This window comes from Salmo salar, chromosome ssa24, assembly GCF_905237065.1.
Source record: "Salmo salar chromosome ssa24, Ssal_v3.1, whole genome shotgun sequence".
NCBI classification, from domain to species: Eukaryota; Metazoa; Chordata; class Actinopteri; order Salmoniformes; family Salmonidae; genus Salmo; species Salmo salar.
The window spans coordinates 36,215,377-36,240,753 of record NC_059465.1 but is presented as its reverse complement, the minus strand read 5'-3'; the positions used below and the strand labels follow the sequence as shown (position 1 = coordinate 36,240,753).

The 25,377-nt window shown below is 42.0% G+C and overlaps 2 protein-coding genes across 4 annotated transcripts in view; one reads left to right on the top strand and one right to left on the bottom strand.

Annotated features, from left to right (window-relative positions):
• Positions 1–20,480, bottom strand: part of frmd3 (FERM domain containing 3) — an 85,619-nt gene extending 65,139 nt beyond the window's left edge. The window contains exon 1 of one of the 2 annotated variants that reach the window (XM_014172571.2): positions 20,082–20,480. In XM_014172571.2, the coding sequence (XP_014028046.1) occupies positions 20,082–20,186 (105 nt within the window). In that variant the 5' untranslated portion in view covers positions 20,187–20,480. The remainder of the gene's footprint in view (positions 1–20,081) is intronic. The other variant, XM_014172574.2, reaches the window with a different exon arrangement.
• A 179-nt stretch (positions 20,481–20,659) lies between these two features.
• On the top strand, positions 20,660–23,993 carry LOC106585860 (IDNK gluconokinase). Of its 2 annotated transcripts, none has more exons than XM_045706850.1 (5): positions 20,660–21,101; positions 21,375–21,405; positions 22,083–22,169; positions 22,575–22,618; positions 23,485–23,993. In XM_045706850.1, exons 1-5 carry the CDS (start codon positions 21,064–21,066, stop codon positions 23,855–23,857), a joined length of 573 nt encoding a protein of 190 aa, XP_045562806.1. In that variant the 5' UTR covers positions 20,660–21,063; the 3' UTR covers positions 23,858–23,993. The 2 variants fall into 2 exon arrangements, with proteins under 2 accessions (XP_045562806.1, XP_014028045.1); XM_014172570.2 differs by having other exon boundaries at positions 20,943–21,101; positions 23,506–23,993.
• The last annotated feature ends 1,384 nt before the right edge of the window (positions 23,994–25,377 follow it).

Sequence of the window (25,377 nt, the reverse complement as noted above, 5' to 3'; positions counted from 1 at the left end):
TACTGTATGTGTGTATCGATGTGTTACAGAAGGTGTTTGAGTATGTATGTGCACTTCTCTAAACTGTGACACTTTCGGTACAAACCAGCCTCCCACTCCAGACTGCAGTGAGATGTCGGCTTAGAAATACAAACAAAACCCCACATGCTCATTATTGGTACTCACACATTAATCTCTAGTGGACAGACTACGTTCTTTCCTCTTTTGTTTTCTACTGCTCCTCAAGCAAGGGAGGAGGCAGATGACATCACAAAGTCACCATACAACCAACTCCTTGAAGTTTGCAGTTGTGTCTAAAAAACACTATTTAGCTCCTCCCCCCCAAAAAAAAATAGTTGGGATATCGCATTACAACAGAAAAAGTTCAAAAATCACTGGAGGACGTCTGTGCCCCAGTTAGAGGGGCTGGTTGGTAATTAATATGCATGCCAGCTTAATTATAACTGGTCCTTATCTCAGCTAACCAAATTTATTTCACTACAAGCCATCCCTAATTGGCTGCATGAAAGCACTGCGACAAGAAACCTGTTAATGCTTCAGATCCAGACACATGAGACAATCCTATCTGCACACACAGCAGAGGGGGATGAGAGGGGAGGAGAAAGAGATAGGGGGCGAGAAAGAAAGAGTGTGGATTTTAGGTTGAGCGGTAAAGAACGTATCCTGAAAACGGACATGGTGACTGAGCTGAAGGGTGTAATCACAAGGGACAGTGTGTGTGTGTGTTTGCGAGTGTTTTTTGTTTTGTTTACCAACCTAACCCTAAAAAATTTACAAAAGAAAAAAAGAAGAAAAATAAATCCTTTGTCTCTCTGTGTCGTCTCTCTGTGTCGTCTCTCTGTGTCGTCTCTCTGTGTCGTCTCTCTGTGTCGTCTCTCTGTGTCGTCTCTCTGTGTCGTCTCCTGCCTTGTTTTTTTAACCACCTTATGCACTTTGGTTGATGCACTTAGCTTTTGTGCGTCTTTATTTGCCATTTCCATTGATGTACTCACTTCTATTGCTCTTTGCAATGTTAAGTTACTCTCAGTCAAAAGGCGTTTCTGAATTGCCTCGCTGCGCATGCCACACACTAACCTATCACATATAGTGTCACTCATTGATCGCCCAAATTCACATTGTTCAGATAACTGTTTTAATACAGCCACAAACTGTGAGATTGATTCCCCCTCCTCTTGATTTCTCTTATGAAACCGGAATCTCTCTGCAATTATCAGTGGTTTGGGAGAATAATGTCCTTTTAAGGTAGCCACAATTGTTTTTCAGGCGTTACTAGGCTGCGCAGTAGATTGAATGTTTTTCCTCCCATAACAGTCAAAAATGTTGGCACAACGACTTCTGCTTTAATTCCATTTCCCAACACAAAGTACTCAAAATGTTCTGTGTAAGGACTCCATTGTTCCACAGATTCATCAAATGTTCCTATATTTCCAATCAATGCAGACATTTTCGATTTATTTTTCTTTCTCTCACTTTTCAGACGGTCCCTTACACCCAGACCCCTTTTTTTTTTTTTTTTAAACTCACAATGACTTCACTTTCTCCCGCAGCGAAACTCTTCCTATCCCTCGAGGCTCTCGTTGCCGTGACATCAAAGGCTAGCTAGCATCACTCGACTGGCTAGCTCCACGTTTTGTTTGCATCTTTCTACAGCAGAAAAAAAACAAATTTAACTCAGACTTTCTGCCGAAGATGATGAGTACAAACGTGAGAACGTTTCTTCCTCGTCGCCAGTTTTGTTGTATAGCACACTGTATTACTTATATAACTAATATAAGGACAGGACATGAGACGGGAGTAGAAATTAACGTGGGCATTGTTTAATGCGTTTCACAGGAAGAACGTTCCAAGCATTTCAACGTAGGTAAGCAAGGGGGGGTTACAGGTGCCCTAAAGGGACAAAAACTAGAATATCAATACACAACATAGACTGTGTGTAATGAATCCATGTTGTCTTTCTCGCTCTTTCTCAGTCCACACCCCCTTCCCTTTGTCTACCAAGCCGTCATATCGGCTTAGCCCACTAGGGACTTTTCCATCATTGTTAGTAACCAATATCTACTGTTTGTTTGTTATGTATTTCTGTGATTGTTTAGTTAGTTAATTATTTATTTACTAAGCCAATTTGTATTCATAATTTATGCTAGGGTTCGTGCAGATAACAAAGAATTTTACGACGTTCAGATGAGATTGATAGCAGGTCACAATTAATATTTGACTGCTGTTGATATAAAAGATCTTCAGATCTTTAAGAGAGTGGATTCGGGAGATAACCGCTCTATATAAATGAATGCTTCTGTGGTGCCCCTGGATGTTAATGGTTTGATTGTTGCATGGTTTAATTCAATCACGTAATCAATTAAACGTTAGGTAATCGATTTGATAAACTAGCAGGTAATATCATTTTGTCACATTTAAGGTTGGTAAAGACACGGCATATGGTGCCCCGTGTGAGGCATCTAAAATAGGATGAGGCATTTATTTTGAATTAAGTATATACATTAATTGTGCAAACAGATTACTGTACAAACAGACTGCGTTAGATACAATTAGAGCCGTGTGGTGTGTGTGTTGCTCATAGTTGTCCCGGTGTTGCGTATCAGATGACGTCAGAGTGTCTTATGAGTTGTTAAATTCCAGATTTAGTCCATTTGGCCAAACGGTACAAATTCTGTCGGTCAATATTAATTTCTAGAGCAAGGGCATAGATCCAGTAATGTTAGAAATTTGAAGATAGATCTGTTTGGTGACCGAGCCGAAGTGTTATCTGTCCGCCTATCACGCTGAGCCAGCGTGGGTAGGCCACAGGTGTATCTGTTTTTATGTACCACGTGTGTCGGTAATATAATGCTAGCAAAGAGTATGCCGAATGGGTTAACCTGTTATGGCTAGGGGGCAGTATTTTCACGGCCGGATAAAAAACGTACCCGATTTAATCTGATTATTACTCCTGCCCAGAAACTAGAATATGCATATAATTATTAGCTTTGGATAGAAAACACTCCAAAGTTTCTAAAACTGTTTGAATGGTGTCTGTGAGTATAACAGAACTCATTTGGCAGGCCAAAACCTGAGAAGATTCCATGCAGGAAGTGCCCTGTCTGACAATTTCTTGGCCTTCTTGATTATCTCTATCCATTACAGGGGATTTCTGCTGTTACGTGACATTTCCTACGGCTCCCATGGGCTCTCAGAAGGCGGCAAAAAGCTGAATCGTGGCTTTGCAGGCTCTGGCTGAAAAAAAGTAGCGCGTTTGGATAGTGGCTGGTCACAGTACTGTGAAACTCAGGCTCGTGCACGAGTGGACTCCATGTTTTATCATTGAACGAAAACCACCACTCCCGGTCGGAATATTATCGTTTTTTTACGAGAAAAATGGCATAAAAATTGATTTTAAACAGCGGTTGACATGCTTCGAAGTACGTAATGGAATATTTAGAATTTTTTTGTCACGAAATGCGTCATGCGCGTGACCCTTATTTACACTTCGGATAGTGTCTTGAACGCACGAACAAAACGCCGCTATTTGGATATAACAATGGATTATTTTGAACCAAACCAACATTTGTTATTGAAGTAGCAGTCCTGGGAGTGCATTCTGTCGAAGACAACAAAAGGTAATCAAACTTTTCTAATAGTAAATCGGAGTTTGGTCAGGGCTAAACTTGGTGGGTGTCTAAATAGCTAGCCGTGATGGCTGGGCTATCTACTCAGAATATTGCAAAATGTGCTTTCACCGAAAAGCTATTTTAAAATCGGACACCTCGATTGCACAAAGGAGTTCTGTATCTATAATTCTTAAAATAATTGTTATGTTTTTTGTGAACTCACCGGAAGTGTTCGGTGGGAATGCTAGTTCTGAACGTCACATGCTAATGTAAAAAGCTGGTTTTTGATATAAATATGAACTTGATTGAACAAAACATGCATGTATTGTATAACATAATGTCCTAGGGTTGTCATCTGATGAAGATCATCAAAGGTTAGTGCTGCATTTAGCTGTGGTTTTGTTTTTTGTGACATTATATGATATCTTGAAAAATGGGTGTCTGATTATTTCTGGCTGGGTACTCTGCTGACATAATCTAATGTTTTGCTTTCGCTGTAAAGCCTTTTTGAAATCGGACAGTGTGGTTAGATAAAGGAGAGTCTTGTCTTTAAAATGCTGTAAAATAGTCATATGTTTGAAAAATTGAAGTTTTTGTATTTTTGAGGAATTTGTAATTCGCGCCACGCCCATCATTGGATATTGGAGCAGGTGTTCCGCTAGCGGAACGTCTAGATGTAAGAGGTTAACGTGAGATGTCACTAGTAAACCCCCTTTCCATGTTGTATGGAATCCTTTGTTCTGTGGGAACAGTATAAGAATAGCTAGTTGGCACAAGATGCTACAGCTAACGAAGGAATAGCAGCCATTTTGTTTTCCTGTGTCACTGCTAAACTCTTCCGTTTTGGGCGACGGAAGAGTTCCGCCATTGTACTCCCGTTCGAGTTCAGCTTTGTGCGAACAGTGACCCCTGGTGGTGAAGAATCGCCAGTACATTTCTTAAAAAATAATTAGGTGACACCCAAAAGTGGATCACGTTTAACAAGTGGTTACTTATGATATCCAGCCACTCGCAATTGATTGGATATCGATGTCTCATTCAATTTAACTATTAATTCTTGAGGATACCCTAGGATAGGGGGCGCCACAGCGCATTTTGAAAAAAAATCGTTCCCATTTTCAACGGCCTACTAATCAAACTCAGAAGCTAGGGCATGCATATACTTATTATATATGGATAGAAAACACCCTAAAGTTTCTAAAACTGTTTGAATGGTGTCTGTGAGTATAACAGAACTCAAATGGCAGTCAAAACCCCGAGACCGATTGAAACAGGAAGTGGAATTCAGAATTGTGGACTCGACTTCTCATCTTTCCCTATAAATCACACCGTTAACCATGGTTCAGTGAGCACTTCCTATTGCTTCCACTAGATGTCGCCAGTCTTTTCACAGTGGTTTGAGCCTTATACAGTCGAAACTCAGTGAATGAGAGTCATTGGAAATTGGTCACAGGAGATGGGCCATCACCATTATGACGCCGGCGGCCATGTCTACCCCCACCTTTGGAAACGGTTTTAAAGGCAATGAAATCATCCCCCTCGAATCTTATTGGCTCTCTTGGTGTTACAGGCCCTGAAGATTAATGTTTTACAACGTTTGACATGTTTGAACGAACCTACAGGCGGGAGAATCTCATTTTATCCGGAACTTCAGCCCTGCGCTTGGAGAGAGCCCTAGGACGCGCTACCAACAGCAGGCTAATGGAACGTGAAGTATGGACTTTTTCGACCGAAAATACATCTGTTGTGGACCTGGGATGCTTTCTGATGAAGACAACTAAAGGTAGGCGATTATTGACAATATTATACAAGATGAGATGTGACATGCGATTGTTCCAAGATGGCGCCGAGCTCTGTATATTAGCTCATTTTCTGAGTATCGCATCTCCTTTTATCGCAAAGTGTGATTACCCAGTAAAGTTAATTTAAAATCTGGTATGACAGGTGTTCTCAAGAGATATTCATCTATAAATGTTAGATTGACAATATAAATTAAAAAAATCGTTATCGGATAGTAATTTAGGGAATTGTAGCATTGTTTACCGGGACGCATTTGAGGGGAAATTATTTAGTCAACGTCAGACGCCGATGTAAAATGCTGTTTTTATATATAAATATGACCTTTATTGAACAAAAGAATGCATGCATTGTATAACATGATGTCCTAGGTGTGTCATCTGATGAAGTTTGTAAAAGGTTAGTGCTGCATTTAGCTGTTTTTTGGTTATATGTGATGCAAGTGGTTGGTCGGAAAATGGCTCTGTTGTTGCTTTTTACGATGGACTCATCTAACATAATCTAATGATTTGCTTTTCCTGTAAAACCTTTTTGAAATCGGACGACGTGGGTCGATTCAGGAGAGGTGTATCTATAAAAAAAAGATATATATATATATATATATATATATATATTTTTTTTTTTATTATGATTTTTTTTATGCTAATTGGCGATATGATTTTTCGCTGGATTTTGATCCCGCTGACGGGATGAGACGCTGAAGAGGTTTTAAGTAAAATTGCCAGATTTACCTTTACAAGTTGATCTTTGAAATAATATCCAAATTGATTGGTTTCCTAAAATGAGACAAAATGAGACCTAGTGGTGAATGTACCATAACATTTGCTCTACTTGTTACACTTATGATAATCTAGACAATCTCAATTAATTGGATATCATCGTCTCATTCAATTGAATAAGTTAAATTGTCTAACATAACTTTTCAGGTTCTACAGGAACAACAGGTTCTACAGGAACAAAATCACATTCTACAGGAACAACTCAATTTATTTTGCCAAAACTAAATATGATGATGTCCACGCCAAACTAGATAAATCTGAAGTGTTATCTACAAACAGGAGCGCTCAACTTGATAACATGCATGCAGTTTTGTTGAACGTTACTCAAAGTAACAATGTTCTACTCAACATGCTGCAGACCAAAGAAGATCAGTGAATGAACACAATGACTAAGTTGGATGACAGGTCAGCAGAACTCATTGAAGTTGCTGACCAAATGAATGATGAGAGAACTCAGGTGATGAAGATGGAAATATTGATTTCTAAGGGAGGAAATCTCATCACTGAATCTCTTGCTCCGTACTCAAGACCTCTATCTGCAAACAATGATAGATAAGTGCGACACTCACGTGTCCAAAATCAGTACTCTAAGCGCTCAAGTGGACTCTGCAATGCAGCAGAATACCACCCTTAGATACAATCTGGTGGAATTCCAGAACTACCCAACCAAGCAACCGGAGTCCGGTACTCAAAGAAGTGAAGGTTTCAGACTTTGCCTGCCTCAGGTGTCCCTCAGTCTTCTCCTCTTGGCCATTCGGCACTGAGTAATATGGCGCCTCTTCGCCAACACTGCCAAAGCTTGCCTTCTCCTCTTGACCTTTAGGCCCCAATTTCCCCACAGGATGAAGCCATCCCCAATGTTCTCTAGAAGTCCCATTACCTGAAGAACTAAAGCGAGAAAAATTTGAGAAAAGGGTAAAAGATATGTCACAAGGACTAGACGGGAATTATCGGACATCAGGTCCACAGGAATTAACCCCCTTAGCAAGGACATTACAATTCAAATTTCTCCCACTCTCACTCGAGACCCTATCCAGGGCCCGCTTGATCAATAAACAAGCCCCCAGGCTTTGTCTATAGACTCTGATACAAAGGTTGCGAAGAAAAAGGTCAAACGCTTCGTTAAAGCCAAGCCCACTCAAAATCCGAAAAGTCGATCTGCTTTCACCTTGAACAGAAATGGCACATCACGTCATTGCGAACGACCACTCCACTTTGTGGGGAATATGTCCACTAAATGCGAATCTAAACGGCCATACCTGGGAACAGTCCTGGAGGACTGCTTAACATGCGCTTATTGAGTCAGGCGCAACAATATCGCTCATCTCTCAAACATTGTTTGATGATCTCAAAAGGGCTTTGAAGCCAACTACACGTTGGTTAAAAGTGGAACGACGCGACACTACACTTCGAGGCTTCACTCAGACTACCTCGCCTCTCACATTGAGAGTCATGCTGAAACTACACTTCCAGGATGTATCGCTCGTTCACCCTGTGTATGTTACCAGCCTCAAAACTGTACCCCTGCTACTTGGAGCAGACTTGATAAATCGGTTACTCCCACAGATGGATTGGAAAACCAACCATGTATGGTCACAGGCCACAGTGCCTTCTCCACTGACCACACTGTCTACCCCTAACACTAGCTTCAACGCAGTCATTCACGAGGGGTATCTGTCGAAAGTACCCCTTGGGAAAAAGACGTTTCAAAACCTCTTGGTGCGGAATCCGATCCAAGGAGATATTACGATATCTCGACACATTCCATCAGCAAACCTGATTGACCATTATTTTCATGATTTCGAGCCAGCAGTCTCTGTGAATGAGCAACTTCCCTCCTCCTTGAAGTCGTGCAATACTGTAGTTGAGATAAACTTCCCTTGCCATTCGGACACTTCCGCTAGCACTGCCGCCGTCTCAGCAAGAAAATCATTAATGGGAAGAGCGTACTCTGATTCCGATGATAGATCTTCTGCTTTGTGGTGGACTGTCACCCCTTACAATGGCACCAATGGCGTCAGTCCAGCAACTGACCTGATGACTCCCACTGGTGAAACACTTTGCGATATCACAGAGAGATATCCTCGTCTCAGTTCGCAGGTACTGAAGAGGTTGCCACATGCGGACGCTGTGGTGACTGACAGGTCTCGACAGCCACTGAGTGTTTTGAAGGACAAACACCAGAAGATTTGGTTGAAAGGTTACAGCCATTCTCATAACAAATCGGTCAATGACAACTCGTACATGGGGGGGGGGGTCGAGACTACATGCTACACCGTACGAGGCCACCAGAGCAGAAAACACATCTAGTTGTAAACTCCCCTATGAGAACAGTGATGAGCAGACAGGCCCCTCGACGGGGATAATCTTAGAACACATCTAAGATATTACTGAGGTCTACCACACTGGTCGTAAAAGAAGTCCAGTTGACTTCCACCTCTGAAACAAATGGCAAAAATAGTAATGCCTTGCCATGTGTAGTTTCAACTACAATACAACTAGTAAAGTGCTCTAATCATGTGTTCCGGTAGATAATATTTCAGAATAAATCGGTAGGACAACTGGTCCCCTTGAGTACCAGTACCAATACCACAGTCAGTCCAGCAACACTCAGTAAGAGGATTAGAGACCTCACAAGTCAAATTGCTATTGATAACAGCGACAGAGGAGTTAGTAGTCACTCAGATTGCAACACGTGTAAGGGACTCTCCAGAACACTTCTTATGGTCAACACACATGTCACTAATAAATAGAACCCTCCATTCAGGAGGAAACTTATTAGAAGTCATGAACCATGATCACAACGCGTACAACTGGTTCAGTGCTTAGAGAGTACTTCCGTCGTGAGGTTAGCTCCTCCGTGGATAACAGTTATGAAATAGACTCCTTCATACCTATCACCGCTACAATGGTGTAAGACACAGTGACGTGTAGTAAAACTACACAGGTCCCCTTAACACGTCTTGAGGTCAACATCAATTCTTACTGACCTCCAGGCATCGACCTGGAAATGATCTGATGATGTCAGACTCATTCTGAACAAGTTGTAACCTACCAGGATACTTGGTTCTTTCCCTCGGCATGTGCACTTATGTAAGCATACATGCACACGTACAACGGAACATTTAATGAGGATTTATGCTCGGATCACTAAGGAACAAAATACCAGCCTTAGAAAGTTGAAAATGTACTCTTAGGCCTTTTTGACTCTACAACTACAGTACTCACCAGTTTCTCCACAGAGGTCCATAGGTCATCCCTGTAGACAGCCCGAGGCTGGTCCCTTGCAGCTGTAGACTTATCATGTAGTTATCAATTTAGGATAGGGCCTTAAGCAACACACCACAAATTAGGAATGCCCTAGAGATGACATTAGACAATGCCATGATAGGGTCATTTTGCCAAGATTTTGAACATATGTAGAATAGAGTCCAATTAGATGATTAAGGTGTGATAACTATATTTTGTATATCTTTTGTTTATGCTTTCATTCCTTTTCATTTAATTTCCTTTAATAACACTTAGGAAGTGATAGAGCCATAAACAAGTTCCCCATACAACCATCACTTAGTGCAACAACGCTGCTCATTTGGGAAGAAATGTAATTCTATATTTTGTGAGTGTGTGTGCGTTGTTAACATCTGCCTAAGTTACTGCCCAGATCTTCCAGTCTGGACGACCAGATGATGGGTCCGGAATGGTGATCCTAATCCGGACATCGTTGCCCATCCACACAGGATTCCAACAGAGAACACAACAACGACATACGGGCATAAATATAAATTGCAATTTATTTTTGAATGAGGGACCATTCATGGGAAAAGGATTAGCATTTCAATTAATATAATTATAGATTGTGTGTAATGAATCCATGTTGTCTTTCCCGCTCTTTCTCAGTCCACACCCCCTTCCCTTTGTCTACCAAGCCGTCATATCGGCTTAGCCCACTAGGGACTTTTCCATCATTGTTAGTAACCAAATATCTTCTGTTTGTTTGTTATGTATTTCTGTGATTGTTTAGTTAGTTAGTAAATAAATAATTAAGCCAATTGGTATATTGCTGATTCATAATTTATGCTAGGGTTGATGCAGATAACCAATAATTGTATGATGTTCAGATGAGACTGATAGAAGGTGACGATTAATAATTGACTGCTATTGATATAAACATGGGATGCAAACTGGTGTGGGACCAAAATGGTGACACTTTTTTTTTGCACTGAAACATGTAAAAACAAATCCCTGCTAGGGGGAAATGCAGGTTTTAACTAATTAAACAACAAAGAATTTGATCTACATGATCAGTCTCTGTGTCTAAAATAACAAGTGCTTAATGTGAACCTAACTCACAGCTAAACAAATATAAAGAAAGCAATCCAATGCGATTTGTTGCCTAGACTTTACTGCAAATGACACTCAAGCCTTGAGAAAAAACAATACACTAATATTGCAGTTAGCCATGACAGCCTTTACAATAGAATGCTTGTGACCACACACACACATCTAAATATTGCACTTGGGAAAAAACATCTTAAATAGAATGAAACAAAAGGCATTCTAATTTCTGCTCTATTATAGTGGCCACTATTGTCGACATCGATCAAGTGCACAAGGCTACAAAAAATGATGTTCACTGAGAAAAAATGTAATAATCCCCCCTCACTCACACACGTTTTACTGTCAAGTTCAACACAACAAAATAAATATATTTGGGTTACACTGCATTGTACACTTTCTGCCTGTGGACATCTGTTCTACAATGTGCCAGCAGAGCATGGTACCCTTTGTTGGCATAATTGATCTTTTTCATGCAGAGAGTACACCTGGCATAACAATTTTTATCCACTGTATTTAAAAACTGAGAGAGAAATAGAGAAAGTGTGTGGTGTTCCTTTCACCTAGTGGCATCCAGCTTAAGCCGGGCCCAGCTCCAGCTACACTTGTTTAGCAAGCAACGTTTCATTTTCACCCAATTCTCTCATTCTGAAAATTAACCACATACTACTGTAAAGGGAAAACATTAGTTCACAGATGGTAGTTTGTTCGTTAACTAATTAACATTTCACACAGGTTGCCAGGGTCCAGTAAGCAACTAACACGTTATAACTTGAGGAACGGCAAGGAGTCGTATCAGGTTACCAGTTAAAATAATAGCGAATTGGTTAGGTTACTAACGTTAGCTCATCTGATGTTGTACTGTCTGACTTTATTAACCAGATCATTTTCACACCATGAACTCAATTATTTGATCAGTAAAGTTTCTCTGGCTAGCAAACGGATCATTCGATCCCGCTAGAAAGATACTTAACAATGCTAACAATACTTGTTCCACCACTTTCTCCCTCACTTCAAACTTTCCAAATGACAGTTGTTTTTCGGTTACAGCTCATGAAGTACACTTCATCACCTTCTCACCCCCGTCTCCATGGTCAGGCTTCTCACCTACCTCTTAGTTATTGTTCATGGGACGCACTGCTGTAAGTTAACTGGTAAACTGCCTTTCAACTCTCCTGCTGTCTTTCCAGAGCGAGCGCTGATGTTGTAACTAGCCAATATCTTCTCTTTTCAGTCGCGTGCTGCATTCTGTTATGTGAACGATTGGCTGAGCCGTGAATAAAGACAGTATTGCCCCAAACGCGTATCACTAGTTCGCATACAGCCAGTAGTCATCCAAAGCCCCCCCCATCCAAACTTTTCTCTTCGGATCTACACGAATCACGTAGGTCACCTATTTTGGATTCAAAACGGCGAATTTCACTGAAAGGTGACTCGTTTACATCCCTGTATAAAAGATCTTCAGATCTTAAAGAGAGTGGATTCGGGAGATAACCGCTCTATATAAATTAATGCTTCCGTGGTGCCCCAGGCTATTAATGGTTTAATTGTTGCATGGTTTTATTCAATCACGTAATCAATTAAACGTTAGGTAATCGATTTGATAAAATAGCTGGTCATACAATTTAGTCGCATTTAAGGATAGTAAAGACACGACAAGGGTGAGCCAACATGTTTTTTCTACTTATTCCTACTTGCACCCACACAATCAATAGTTCTGAAAATGTTGGAAACATTACCTTTCTTGACCATGCTGTAGTTTATGTAGCTGTTTGTTACATTCAATTTGTTTTGTGGACTTCACTGGACAGATGTTGCTCTCCAGTTTTATGATGAAACAAAGGTGTGGTTGAGGAGGGTGGTGGTGGGGAGAGGAAAGGGAGGGTGGTGGTGGGGAGAGGAAAGGGAGGGTGGTGGTGGTGGGGAGAGGAAAGGGAGGGTGGTGGTGGTGGGGAGAGGAAGGGGAGGGTGGTGGTGGTAGGGAGAGGAAGGGGGAGGAGGGTGGTGGGGAGAGGAAGGGGTGTGGTGGTGGTGGGGAGAGGAAAGGGAGGGTGGTGGTGGTGGGGAGAGGAAGGGGAGGGTGGTGGTGGTGGGGAGAGGAAGGGGGAGGGGGGTGGTGGGGAGAGGAAGGGGGAGTGGTGGTGGTGGGGAGAGGAAGGGGGAGGGTGGTGGTGGGGAGAGGAAGGGGAGGGTGGTGGTGGTGGTGGTGGGGAGAGGAAGGGGAGGGTGGTGGTGGTGGGGAGAGGAAAGGGAGGGTGGGGGTGGTGGGGAGAGGAAGGGGTAGGGGGTGGTGGGGAGAGGAAGGGGGAGTGGTGGTGGTGGTGGTGGGGAGAGGAAGGGGGAGGGTGGTGGTGGTGGTGGTGGGGAGAAGAAGGGGGAGGGTGGTGGTGGTGGGGAGAGGAGAAGGAAAACAAGCCCTGGAATTGCTACTCACGTGTAACAGAGTTCAGAACGTACCGTAAGCTCACTCCACAGTTAGCTTGAAATTCTGCAGATGGAGCCATCCAATTGGATCCTTTTTGGTTGCTTAGCCAGTTGGAAAGTTATCAGGAAGGGCTGTCACGTGTGTTAGCAAAGCAGAGGTCCCGAGTTTGCAGCCAGGTATGAGCCGAATTGAGTGGAAGTGGTACTCGCTAAGCAAGCAGCATGACGTCCATAACACATGCACACACTCTCTCTCTCTCTCACACACATATACACACACGCTCACACACTCGCGTCCTCTCCTCCCACCTGCAACGGTCCCGGACAGTTCTGTAGCCACTCAGATCCTGTAAATGTAAATGTAAATGTATGTATGTGTGTTTGTTGCCGTCACTTTAACCATTTATCTAACATCTAGCACTTCAGACTCCAGGCTATAGGGATGTTTACAGTATATGAGAGAAGAGGGGTCACACACACTGCCACACACACATCCAAACATCTGTGTATATACACTGAGTATACCAACTATTAGGAACACCCCCACCCCTCAGAACATCTTAAATTAGTTTGGGCATGGACTCTACAAGGTGTCAAAAGCATTCCACAGGGATGCTGGCCCATATTGACTCCAGTGCTTCCCACAATTGTGTCAAATTGGCTGGATGTCCTCCAATCAGCATTCAGGGCTCGAACCACCCAGTTTATAATACTGTATATACAGACTTGTGGTGCAATGGGAAGGATAAAGGATCAATGGCCACATACAAGGTCAGACCCAGGTTTAACAAATTGATCTGGTGACCTTCAGCTTGATTATTTGTGTTTATATACAATATCATGCATTATAATATGTATTATAATATGTATTTCATAACATTGCTGTTGTGGCTATATTGAGCCAAAAACAAAAACATGGAATCAGAGAACATTTCTGAATTTAGATGCAATAAAGCTTTAAGACTAAGGTGGGTTATTACACACACACACACACACACACACACACACACACACACACACACACACACACACACACACACACACACACACACACACACACTTCCTGCCACTGATGCCCTGTTGGTGAATGGGTGTCCATTACGAAAGAGACAGAGGCTAATTGGGCTGAAAGCCCCATAAGTGTTCCAGGGAACATCTCAGAACGCGTGTGTGTGTGTGTGTGTGTGTGTGTGTGTACGCGTGTGTGTGTGTGTGTGTGTGTATGTGTGTCAGCGGCAGCCTGCCCATTAGGGATTTAGGGGCAGCGCCCCACTTGTGATTTTTTTATATACAGTACCAGTCAAAAGATAGGACACACCTACTCATTCCAGGGTTTTTCTTTATTTTTACTACTTTTGACTGGTACTGAATATATGGTAAAATTCATAGATATGTGTTTTAAATGCTCATAAAAGTGTGGTAAGTGTGTACATTTTCCTATTTCTAAAATATAATGTTCAAAACAAGCTGTTCAGTTACTATTCTGCCCCTCAGTGACTCTGCTAGCAGCAGCAGCAGCGCCGCGGACATAGGCCGTGAGAACATTAGTTGGATTATTTTGCCAGCTATTTGCTATGAGGGGGAACTGCCTCAATGAAATAGCAGGATTCCATAGCATACAATTTTATAGGACAAAGTAAATGGACCATCTTGGGGGACTCAAATGTGTGTCCAGTCAGAACGTCTGTGTCAGCTCTAGTCTCCCTCTCAATGAGTCTCTCGTTCCAGACGGCTTACTCCCACACAGGAGACTAGATTTTTAAAATATATTTTTAAATGTAACTTTTATTTAACTAGGCAAGAGACTAGATCTGCTCTATCAGGTACAGATGGCGCTAAAGCAAAAAGCAAATTGTAATGAACTTAATCATGATAACAGCCATGGGAGCCTGGGACCTGATAATCCGGAACAAGAGTCGAAGGTCAGAGGGATACACTAGCTAGAACCTTCTCATCGCTGATCCAGTGTTCATCATGTTCTACTGTGGGTGACAGGACGACATGCTGTGTGGACTAAAACAGCATAAAACCTGGTGTATCACAAAGCATGATCAAAACTAATCAACCAGCTACAGTAATTTTGAGAAACATAGAGAAATTGTTTGGTAAAATTAACCAGTTATCTACCTTTGATAAGCAGCTATAGCTAGCTGGTAGCTTGCCCACTAGTTAGCTCCCATACCAATATCAAGTATATCTAAACTAAAGTCTGACTAACTCGAAAATAAAGTTATTTCAGAATGAAGTTAACTGGTTAGCATATCATGCTTTGTGACAACCTGTTAGGGATAGGGGGCAGTATTTTCATGTTCGGATGAAAAGCGTGCCCAGAGTAAACTAACTGCCTGCTACTCGGGCCCAGAGTCAAATATTTGCATATTATTAGTAGATTTGGATAGAAAACACTCTGAAGTTTCTAAAACTGTTTGAATGATGTCTGTGAAATCCAACCAGGAAGTGGGAAATCTGAGGGTTGTAGTTTTTCAATTGAATCCCTATCCAAACTACAGTGTCTGTGGGGTCATGTTGCACTTCCTAAGGCTTCCACTAGATGTAAACAGTCTTTAGAACCTTGTTTCATGCTTCTACTGTTACTGGGGAGAGAATAAGAGACCATTCAATCAGTGGACTGCCTGAGGACAAGGAGTTGTTTACTGCGCAGGCACACAGGCGCGCCGTTCCTTCTTTTTCCTCTGTAATGAATACGCTATTGTCCGGTTGGAATATTATCTAATATTTATGTTAAAAAGACGCTAAGGATTGATTGTAAACATCATTTGACATGTTTCTACGAACGGTAATGGAACTTTTTGACTTTTCGTCTCTGGTTTTGCGCTCGCGCATTTTGCCTTTGGATAGTGATCTGAGCGCGCGAACAAAAGGAGGTATTTTGACATAAATATGGAGTTTATCGCACAAAACAAACATTTCTTGTGGAAGTGGGAGTCCGGGTACTGCATTCCGACGAAGATCAGCAAAGGTAAGTGAAGATTTATAATACTATTTCTGAGTTTAGTTGACTCCAGAACTTGGTGGGTAACTGTATAGCTTGCTTTGATGGCTGAGCTCTGTACTTAGAATATTGAACAATGTGCTTTCGCCGTAAAGCTATTTTGAAATCTGACACAGCGGTTGCATTAAGGAGAAGTGCATCTATAATTCTTTCAATAACTGTTGTAAAGTTTATCAACGTTTATGATGAGTATTTTTGTAAATTGATGTGCTCATTCACCGGAAGTTTTGGAGGCAATACATTTTCTGAACATTACACGCCAATGTAAAATGGGTTTTTTGGATATAAATATGAACTTTATCGAACAAAACATACATGTATTGTGTAACATTGAGTCCTGGGAGTGTCATCTGATGAAGATCGTCAAAGGTTAGTGATTCATTTTTGCTGTATTTCTGTTTTTTGTGATGCCTCTCCTTGCATGGCTGTGTGGCTGTGTGGTTTTTCTTGTCAAGTTGATGTCCTAACATAATCTAATGTTATGCCTTCGCCGTAAAGGCTTTTTGAAATCGGACAATGTGGTTGGATAAACGAGAAGGGTATCTTTAAAATGGTGTAAAATAGTTGATTGTTTGAGAAAATTGAATTATGATATTTTTGTTGTTTTGTATTTCGCGCCCTGCTATTCCATTGGCTGTTGGCTAGGGGTCCCGCTGGCGGAACGTCTGTCCATAACAGGATAAGTTAGATACACTTTTTTCACTTATTGCATCTGCATGCTTGTTGCGTTCTCCCTATTGTACTCGTTCTTTCGTGAGCTGGCTGCTCGTTCTAATCTGTTCAAAACAGTGGCAGCATGTGCAGCAGTGGTAATTCATTTTTTGACATGCAAAAGTGAAATAGGTGTATTTATGCTGTTGTTCAAATGCACAGATCGCTTTATATATCTTCTCAGAGAAACTACCGGTAGTTCGAAAACTATTTCTGTCATGCTGCTTGGTTGACAACCCCCCCCCTCATTAGTAATTATGAATAACATACAAATGGACAGTAACATCTATTACATCAGTGTGAACCATATGACTGCTATTGTTACACTATCACAATCTCTGGATTCAAACTTCATTCAACCTCTAACCACCTGGCTACTTCTCTGAGTCTTCATTCAACATCCAACCACCTGGCTATTTCGCTGAGTCTTTATTAAAGTTCCAACCACCTGGCTATTTCTCTGAATCTTCATTAAAGTTCCAACCACCTGGCTACTTCGCTGAGCTTTCATTAAAGATCCAACCACCTGGCTACTTCGCTGAGTCTTCATTAAAGATCCAACCACCTGGCTACTTCGCTGAGTCTTCATTAAAGATCCAACCACCTGGCTACTTCGCTGAGTCTTCATTAAAGATCCAACCACCTGGCTACTTCGCTGAGTCTTCATTAAAGATCCAACCACCTGGCTACTTCTCTGAATCTTCATTAAAGATCCAACCACCTGGCTACTTCTCTGAATCTTCATTAAAGATCCAACCACCTGGTTACCTCTCTGAGTCTTCATTAAAGATCCAACCACCTGGCTACTTCTCTGAGTCTTCATTAAAGATCTAACCACCTGGTTACCGCTCTGACTCACCTCCCCATTACTCTCCTCCTCTCTTCATATTTCTCTCAGTTCCCTCATCCTCCTCTATTACTTGTCTATTGGCTCCTGTCTGATTCTCCCCATTACTTGGTGAAGTCTGGAGGATTGATCTCTTTCTTCTTTAGTCATCTTCGGAAAGACATCAAAGGTGCGCCGTGGAAGACAAGAATAGAAAACGCTGCTATTTTTAAACCCACGCTAAAGAATGCCTACTAACTGAAACACCAGCACTGCCTCAAACACACACACACACACACACACACACACACACACACACACACACACACACCTCCCTCCTTTCCTCACAGACCTTTGAAATATGATGATTGCTCCTATCTGTTTACAGATTCTTAAATAGAAATGTATCGGTAATGTATCGATAAGGTGACTTTATAATGGACAGAAATACACTCATCCGGGGGAGGCTATAAAAGGCTCTCATCTGGTCTGATATCACAATACTATGAAGACACACACACACACACACACACACACACACACACACACACACACAGTGTCGGGTATCAGTGACACCTGACTAATGTTGGCCTCATGAAGGACAATGATCATCCTTAATTATACATGGGCTGTCTGAGAAGACAGAGAGAGGGGAGAGAGCGAGCGAGAGAGTGAGAGCGAGGGTGAAAGAGAGAGAAAGAGAGAATCAAAATGCTGGCAATTTCCATTTTGATGGGCTTCCGCAATTCCTTACATGTCCAACCATGTATCTTTGGCCAAACATTTGCTTTTCATAAAAATGGCTTAGTTTTTTGGTGCATGCCAAAAAATCCCCAGCCATAACAGTAGAACACAAAACTACTTTCAAACGGATGACGACCAAGGACTTTTGGTCATCTCTTCATAAGGGCTAGGATGGAACTGCCACTTGACAGTAGACAGAGGGTGAAAGAGGAGAGGAGAAGGTGAGGGAGAGGTGGATTCAGGGGGAGGGAGGATGGAGGTCAGGGAATATTGATTGTTTGGGCTTGTCTCCCTCAGCAGGTTCGGTTTTACATTTAGACTGAACACGAGAGCAGTGAGCACATTTACCCCCAGGCTCAACACCACACACTCAACACATCCAATCTAATCCACACCAGCACTGGAAAACACACTCAGCATTAAAAAAAATCAATTTAGCGTCTTGTGAGAGCTGTCAATCGAGGGTGGGACTACATGGCAACCAATAAGAATTATGCTTAAACTGTAGTAGTAAGCTATTGACTCAAATTAAGCAATGCATTACATTTCTCCCTCTCACATCGTAACTTCCTACACTAAGTACTGTTGTGAAGGCATCTCTAGCACGGTTTTCAACGTCACTCCAAATGTGACATCTGTCCGAGGAACACAACTCCACAGCAATGCTCCAGAAACCAACCCCCACTCACACCATGACATTTTCAGTCTGTGTCTTACATCTGTGGCTTCTGATGACCTACATATGAAGAAAGAACAGAGAAGAAGCCTTCTAACATTAAAAAGAATGTTGTCGGAGCAGAACGAACTCGGCGGAAGTTCATGAAATATGCAGAAGAATTCACCCTGGAACAGAAACCCATTAAGACACAACGACTGAAAAATGCATTTAGCTACAACACAGACATTTCCTCCTAACCGTGCACTCACTGACACACACACACACACACACACACACACACACACACACACACACACACACACACACACACACACACACACACACACACACACACACACACACACCTTCTCTCTCTCTCTCACACACAATCTCTCTCTCTCTCTCCTCACACACACACACTTTTTCTCTCTCTCTCTCTGTTTCTCTCTTACACACACACACACACACACACACACACACACACACACAGACACACACACAGACACTCTGACAGCATTTAAGAGTGGTTGTAAATCATTGATTGGGTAGATGTACATGAACACAGAGACTCTTAGTTTGACATGGTCAGCGTTATGGTTGTGAGTCTGGTCAAACATCAACAGTTTAATGACAGATAACTATAAACTCCGGTCCCCCCCCTTTGGGAAACCGGTGTTCACTGTCTTTGACGCTTTTTAATGGATAAATTCACAGAGTTGATTTATGCAATCAATATGAGAAATTCACTACTGGGTAGTGGTTGTTATTATTATTACGCAACAGTAATAATAATAGGTCTACGCCGATATATATATTTATTATTTAGATATGTCACACATTTTCTGATCAATTGTAGTGTAAAGTGTGTAATGTTAGTGTACGTTAATGTGTTGCTAGAATAGCTATCAGCTAAATAAGACTAGACTACTAACGTTGGAGGGGGGAGATTAATCCTTGTGAGGAAAAATAACGGCTAACCAGTGTTTTGTCACCTATACTAAAATATGCGATTTGAAACCACAAACAGCCAGATGTTCTAATGTAGCCAGTGAATTAATAAAAATAGCCTATGATCTTACCCCGATTATGTGATCATGAAAGTCAACATCCGACGCAATTATGTCACGGTTCGTAACAATCACAATAAAGATCATTGCATGCTGGCTGCGCGAGCATGGTCGCCCTTTACCTGGATGCAGCACGAGATCTCCGAGTCATCCAGTAACCGAATCGTGACCTGGATCTCTTGATCCAGAGAGCGGAGGCTTGGACTACGAAACCGAAGCATTTTCATTCTTCTGCCCTGATTTGCCTGCTCCACATATCAAACAAACGCTTTTACTGGCAGTGACGCGTTCAGCGTAGGAATGGATGCAAGAGACTGGCGAGGTGGGAGAGGCTGCATCTGTCGCCTGCAAGAAGGGACCGGTCTGCCTTCTCTCTCTCTCTCTCTCTCTCTCTCTCTGATGTCAGTAACAAGATGCGCGCTCCTCTGTCAATTCGCTCTTTCGCGATATGCCACTTTTGGGTACAGTTTTGTCTAATAGATAATCAAACAGGTGCACCATGAGATCACTCACAGGAGGTGTAACAGGCCTAGTATATTTATGAGAATAATCTCTAATGATTAAGCCTATAGTTGGCACATAACAATTGGCATGGTGTTAGAATCATTCACAGCTGCGATGAACATGGCTGACGCCTCAGGTGACCCATGGCATGGTTACCACACCACTGCTTAGGCTATAGGTCTCTGGGGTGAGTCAATAACCACATGGTTCAGCAATGGTTATATCGAAACAATACTCTCATGTAGCTAAACTTGGACCATCCATACGGACTTGATCCTGTCCCACGACATTACGACTACTGGATCTATTTTCATGTCCATCCATATTGGACATTGATTTCAAACGATTTCACCTCTTTCGTCATTCACATAAAAATCGAAAACTAATTTAATGTATTTGTGCCATATGATGCGCCGCGTCCAATTTGGTTTTGAAACGTGTACTGTCGCTTTAAAATGAAGGGGCAGGCGGCAGGCAAGACATGTATTGCGTCATTACGCTCCATACCAAAACAACCTGCAGAGCTGTTTTCCTGTACATGATCTACGTTGGAGCGTCTGGGCTTCGCCTGGGCATCAGGCCATACTGACACCCAGCGAAATGATATATGTTATAATGGGAGTGTCTGGCTGCGGAAAGTAGGTGTCCCTGTTTTAGTTTATCGTTTGGGAAGCACACAGTAGCCTACTAGATATCGCATTCACATCCGCTCAACAGTGAGCCGCATTCTGGAATATCCTAGACTGGCCTATGTATGGATGTACTATTTCCCTGCGGAACCGCGCATCATAGCAGTGAAATCAGTCTGTTTAGGTTATGTGTATTATCGGTTTATGAGAATCGTAATATTGGCCTGGTTAGCCTCACTGTAGCTACTGTCCGAGCCTTAATGTTTTTTCTCTCCCACACAGGACAACACTAGGGGCCTTCCTGTCACACAAGGTAGACATTGAACGGTGCTCTCAAACTTTGACCTGGGATTCAGCGTACTCCGCCCACTTGTGTCTCTTCTGACCAGGGTTCAAATACTATTTAGGTTACTGTATTTCAATTGCTATTAAGTACATTTCGAACAAATAAATTAAACAATGATTGATTGAAAATACAAGTAGTTGAATATTGTAATGTATTTGGAAGTATTTGCATATATTTACAACTACTTATATTTGAAGTAGTTGTTTTGGGCTGTGTATTTGAAAATAGAAATATACACACTTTCTCCAAATGCCTAAATACTTTAGTTATTGAAAACATAGGCCTACTTTGAATTGTATATAAACATTTGCCTTTTTGTAAAAATGTTAGGGCAGGGTATTTAGGGGTATTTGAAATGTATTTGGGGAAAAGTATTTGAGTATTTGGTTTGTGAGTATTTTTATATTAGTATTTTTGTGTATTTGGTTTTACAATTAGTAAAACAAGTCTTTGAGTATTTGGTTTCACAAGTAGGCATTCAGATACTTCAAATATAAGTAGCGGTAGTTGATTTGGCCAGTGTATTTGAAAATACTAGCTAAAATACACAGAAAATAAGTATTTAAAATACAAATACTTAAATAATCATGTATTTGAACCCAGGTCTGGTTTGGCACTCCACTCACCTGTGTCTCTGTTCTCAGCTCGGGTGGCCGCTGCACGAGGGAGATGACTTTCACCCACGGGAAAATATTGAGAAAATGGCTCGCGGGGAGCCTCTGACTGACCAGGTGACCAAATCACTCACATCACTTCTGTTAGGCTATCATCACGCCTCTGATTATTCTACGCAGTGTTTGAATAACTCAACCTTCACTTAGTGTCATCCTTCACTTAGTGTCAAAGGGAGCTCTTTCATCAAGTTCCATCATTTATGATGTCGAAAGTAAATATGATGTGCATGAGTGAGTTCACTAAGGCTCTTATGTAGCCCTGTTGGCTGATACTCAGAGCCAATGCCCCCTGTAGAGAGAGACAGAGACAGTCAGTGACAGGGATATGGGGAGACCACTAGAGATAGAGCTGGCTTGTTATGTTGGCTGGAAATCACAACACAGGACTCTGATTCTGTTTCAGTATTTTGATCTGAAAACAATCCTGTGACTCATCTGTGTCTGATTTTTCTAATTCATCAGGACAGACTGCCTTGGCTGCTGAAACTGCATGATGTCATTCAAAGGTAATTATAGGCTACGTACACATCATTATACATGTATAACCACCTATTATATATGCAAATACACATAGTGGAACAGTTAGTCACAATCTCTTTCTTTTATGGAACAGTCTCAAATCTATCGCAAAGGCTGATATGATAGAGCTGGATGGAAAGAGTGCGAGAAAAAACACCAGATCAGAAATGCATTCTTAAAATAAGATGAGATGAAGATGGGGAGAGGGAGTTATAAAGCACAGAGGGAGGGAGAGAGGGAGTGAGAGAGGGATGAAAGTGACAGCTCTCACTTAAAATCTGTGTGACGACTTCAAAGAGATGTGCTCCCCTTCCGGACTCAGATTCTCCTAGTAATCCGCCTTCTCACTTTCCCAGTTAGTCACACACTCCTTCCTGATCCCTCTAGTTGTTTTCAACATGGAGATTGTCCATTTTAACCCATCTGATGAAAACTCTCCCCAGTCACATGTAATCACTGTTTTATACATGTTTTAAGTGTTCTTAAATGTTTGTATAACATTGTTGTTAGATGTACAATGTGTATCATGATACAGACTTTTGCACAGCAAATTCCACCCTTACAAAAGAAGATTGCCGTTTTGAAACTGCAGTAACTGCATTCGACTGTGGTACTTTTGACGCAGTAATTGCAGAATAACTTCAGTTGAACTGGAGTTGTACTGCAGTTGAACTGCAAAATACTGCAGTAAAAAAATGCTATTTTGTACGCAGTATTTGCAATATACTACAGTTATACTGCACTCTAACTGCAGTTATACTGCAGCATACAGCAGTTATACGGCACTCTGACTGCAATTTTTTTCCCGTATGGGCACTTCTGGTTTGTCGTCGTTATCTCATAATGTTGGAAGTTGTGGGTCTGTCTTCAACAGGGAGAGGTCTTCAGGGGGCGATGCCATCATGGTGTGTTCAGCTCTGAGGCGACTTTACAGGCAGGTTCTGCTGTTTGGCTCAGAGGCCCTGACCTACAGCTCGGACACAGCAAGCCTGCACATGTGCAGCCTGCCCGGCGTCTGGTTCCTCTTCCTGTACGGGACATATGATCTGATCCATGCAAGGATGGTGGCCCGGAGGGGACATTTCATGCAGCCTGGTCTCCTGCGCTCCCAGTTTGATGTTCTGGAACCACCGGCGGAAGAGGAGAACGCGTTGCTGCTTGATATTCGGAGGAGCACTGATGACATCTGCAGGGAGATACAGGAGCATCTCCGCCAACTTTCATAACCAGAGATCATGATCATGGACTCTCAAATCAAAGATAACATACTGGACTGCACTGTGTGCTACAAAACAATTACATATGTCAGACTTTTATATTATTTTATTTTACAAAGCACAATAAATCCGTTTCTGATTCAGATGCAGAATCTCTATTGAATGTGTTTTTTAATCCAATAGGCTTGGGTCTAAGAAACCTAGCTGAGTTGAGGGAAATGTTTGAAAACATTGCATTAGTAATGCCACTCCCGAGGCACTCCCGAGTGGTGCATCGATCTAAGGCACTGCATCTCAGTGCAGGAGGCGTCACTACAGTCCCTGGTTCGTATCCAGGCAGTATCACAACCGGCCGTGATTGGGAGTCCCATAGGGCGGCGCACAATTGGCCCAGCGTCGTCCGGGTTTGGCCGGGGTAGGCCGTCATTGGAAATAAGAATTTGTTCATAACTGACTTGCCTAGTTAAATAAAGGTTAAATAAAATCTTAAATAGTATTACAATACAGTATGACTTACTTGATTTATGCCCATAGCTCCTTAAAGGAGCATAGGCCGTTGACGAATGTCCTCCATCTCACTCGGTTCAGGGCAAGTTTTTCCAGGTCACACCAGTTGAGGAAGCTCTCAGTAATTTCTGCCTGGATGTCTTTCCTCCAAGTGGTTCTTGGTCAATACAGTATAGGCATTCTTAAATGGGGACACAGACCTACACATTATGTTGTAACAATGCCTGTCTGCCAAATGTCATGTATGGGGGGTTAGCCCCATTAGAAACCTAAATTAGAAATCTATCGCCCATAGCATCAAAGAGGGGTTAGGGGCCTCTTGGGAAGACCCCACAGAATCATAGAGCTGTTTCAGGGGAATGATTCACCTCCCACCCCCAACAAGGGTATTTCAGGAGCCTCTAATCCTTGTAAACTCCTCACCACCCCTCTCATATCACACAGTCTTGTACAACTAACCTTGTGGGGACACACAATTCAGTCCCATTCAAAATCTTATTTTCCCTAACCCGTACCTTAACCCAAAAACCTAACCTTAACCCTAGCTCCTAACCCGTACTCTAACCCCTAACACTAATACTAATTCTAACCGTAACCCTAAACCCCCTAGAAATAGTATTTGACCTTGTGGGGATTAACATAATGTCCCCAGTTGGTCAAATGTTTGTTAGTTTACTCTTCTTGTGTTCCCAACAAGTATAGTTAAGCACGTCCACACATATACACACACCAGTGTTTCTACACTTACAGTATCTATACCCTTTTCGGTATACAAACCTCAAAACATTGTAAGACCATGCTAGAATCTCAATTGCGTTTCCTTGATTCCTCACATCCTCTCTTCTTTCTTCTTTCTCAAAACCCATTGGATGACAATTTCTCACCATGTAAGATCAATTCCAAATGAAAAGTTGCAATGCACATCACTGCAACTCAAGATCAGATATATAGTCCCATCTGCTGGACATCTAGATGTGCTACAAGGCAGTGGTGAAGAAGAGGGTTTCCCAATGTCGGTCCTG

Coding starts and splice junctions, on each gene's coding strand:
- LOC106585860 (XM_045706850.1), top strand. CDS start 21,064: ATGATATATGTTATAATGGGAGTGTCTGGCTGCGGAAA. Junction 21,102..21,374: donor GGAGTGTCTGGCTGCGGAAA/GTAGGTGTCCCT, acceptor TCTCCCACACAG/GACAACACTAGGGGCCTTCC. Junction 22,619..23,484: donor CTGCATGATGTCATTCAAAG/GTAATTATAGGC, acceptor TAATGTTGGAAG/TTGTGGGTCTGTCTTCAACA.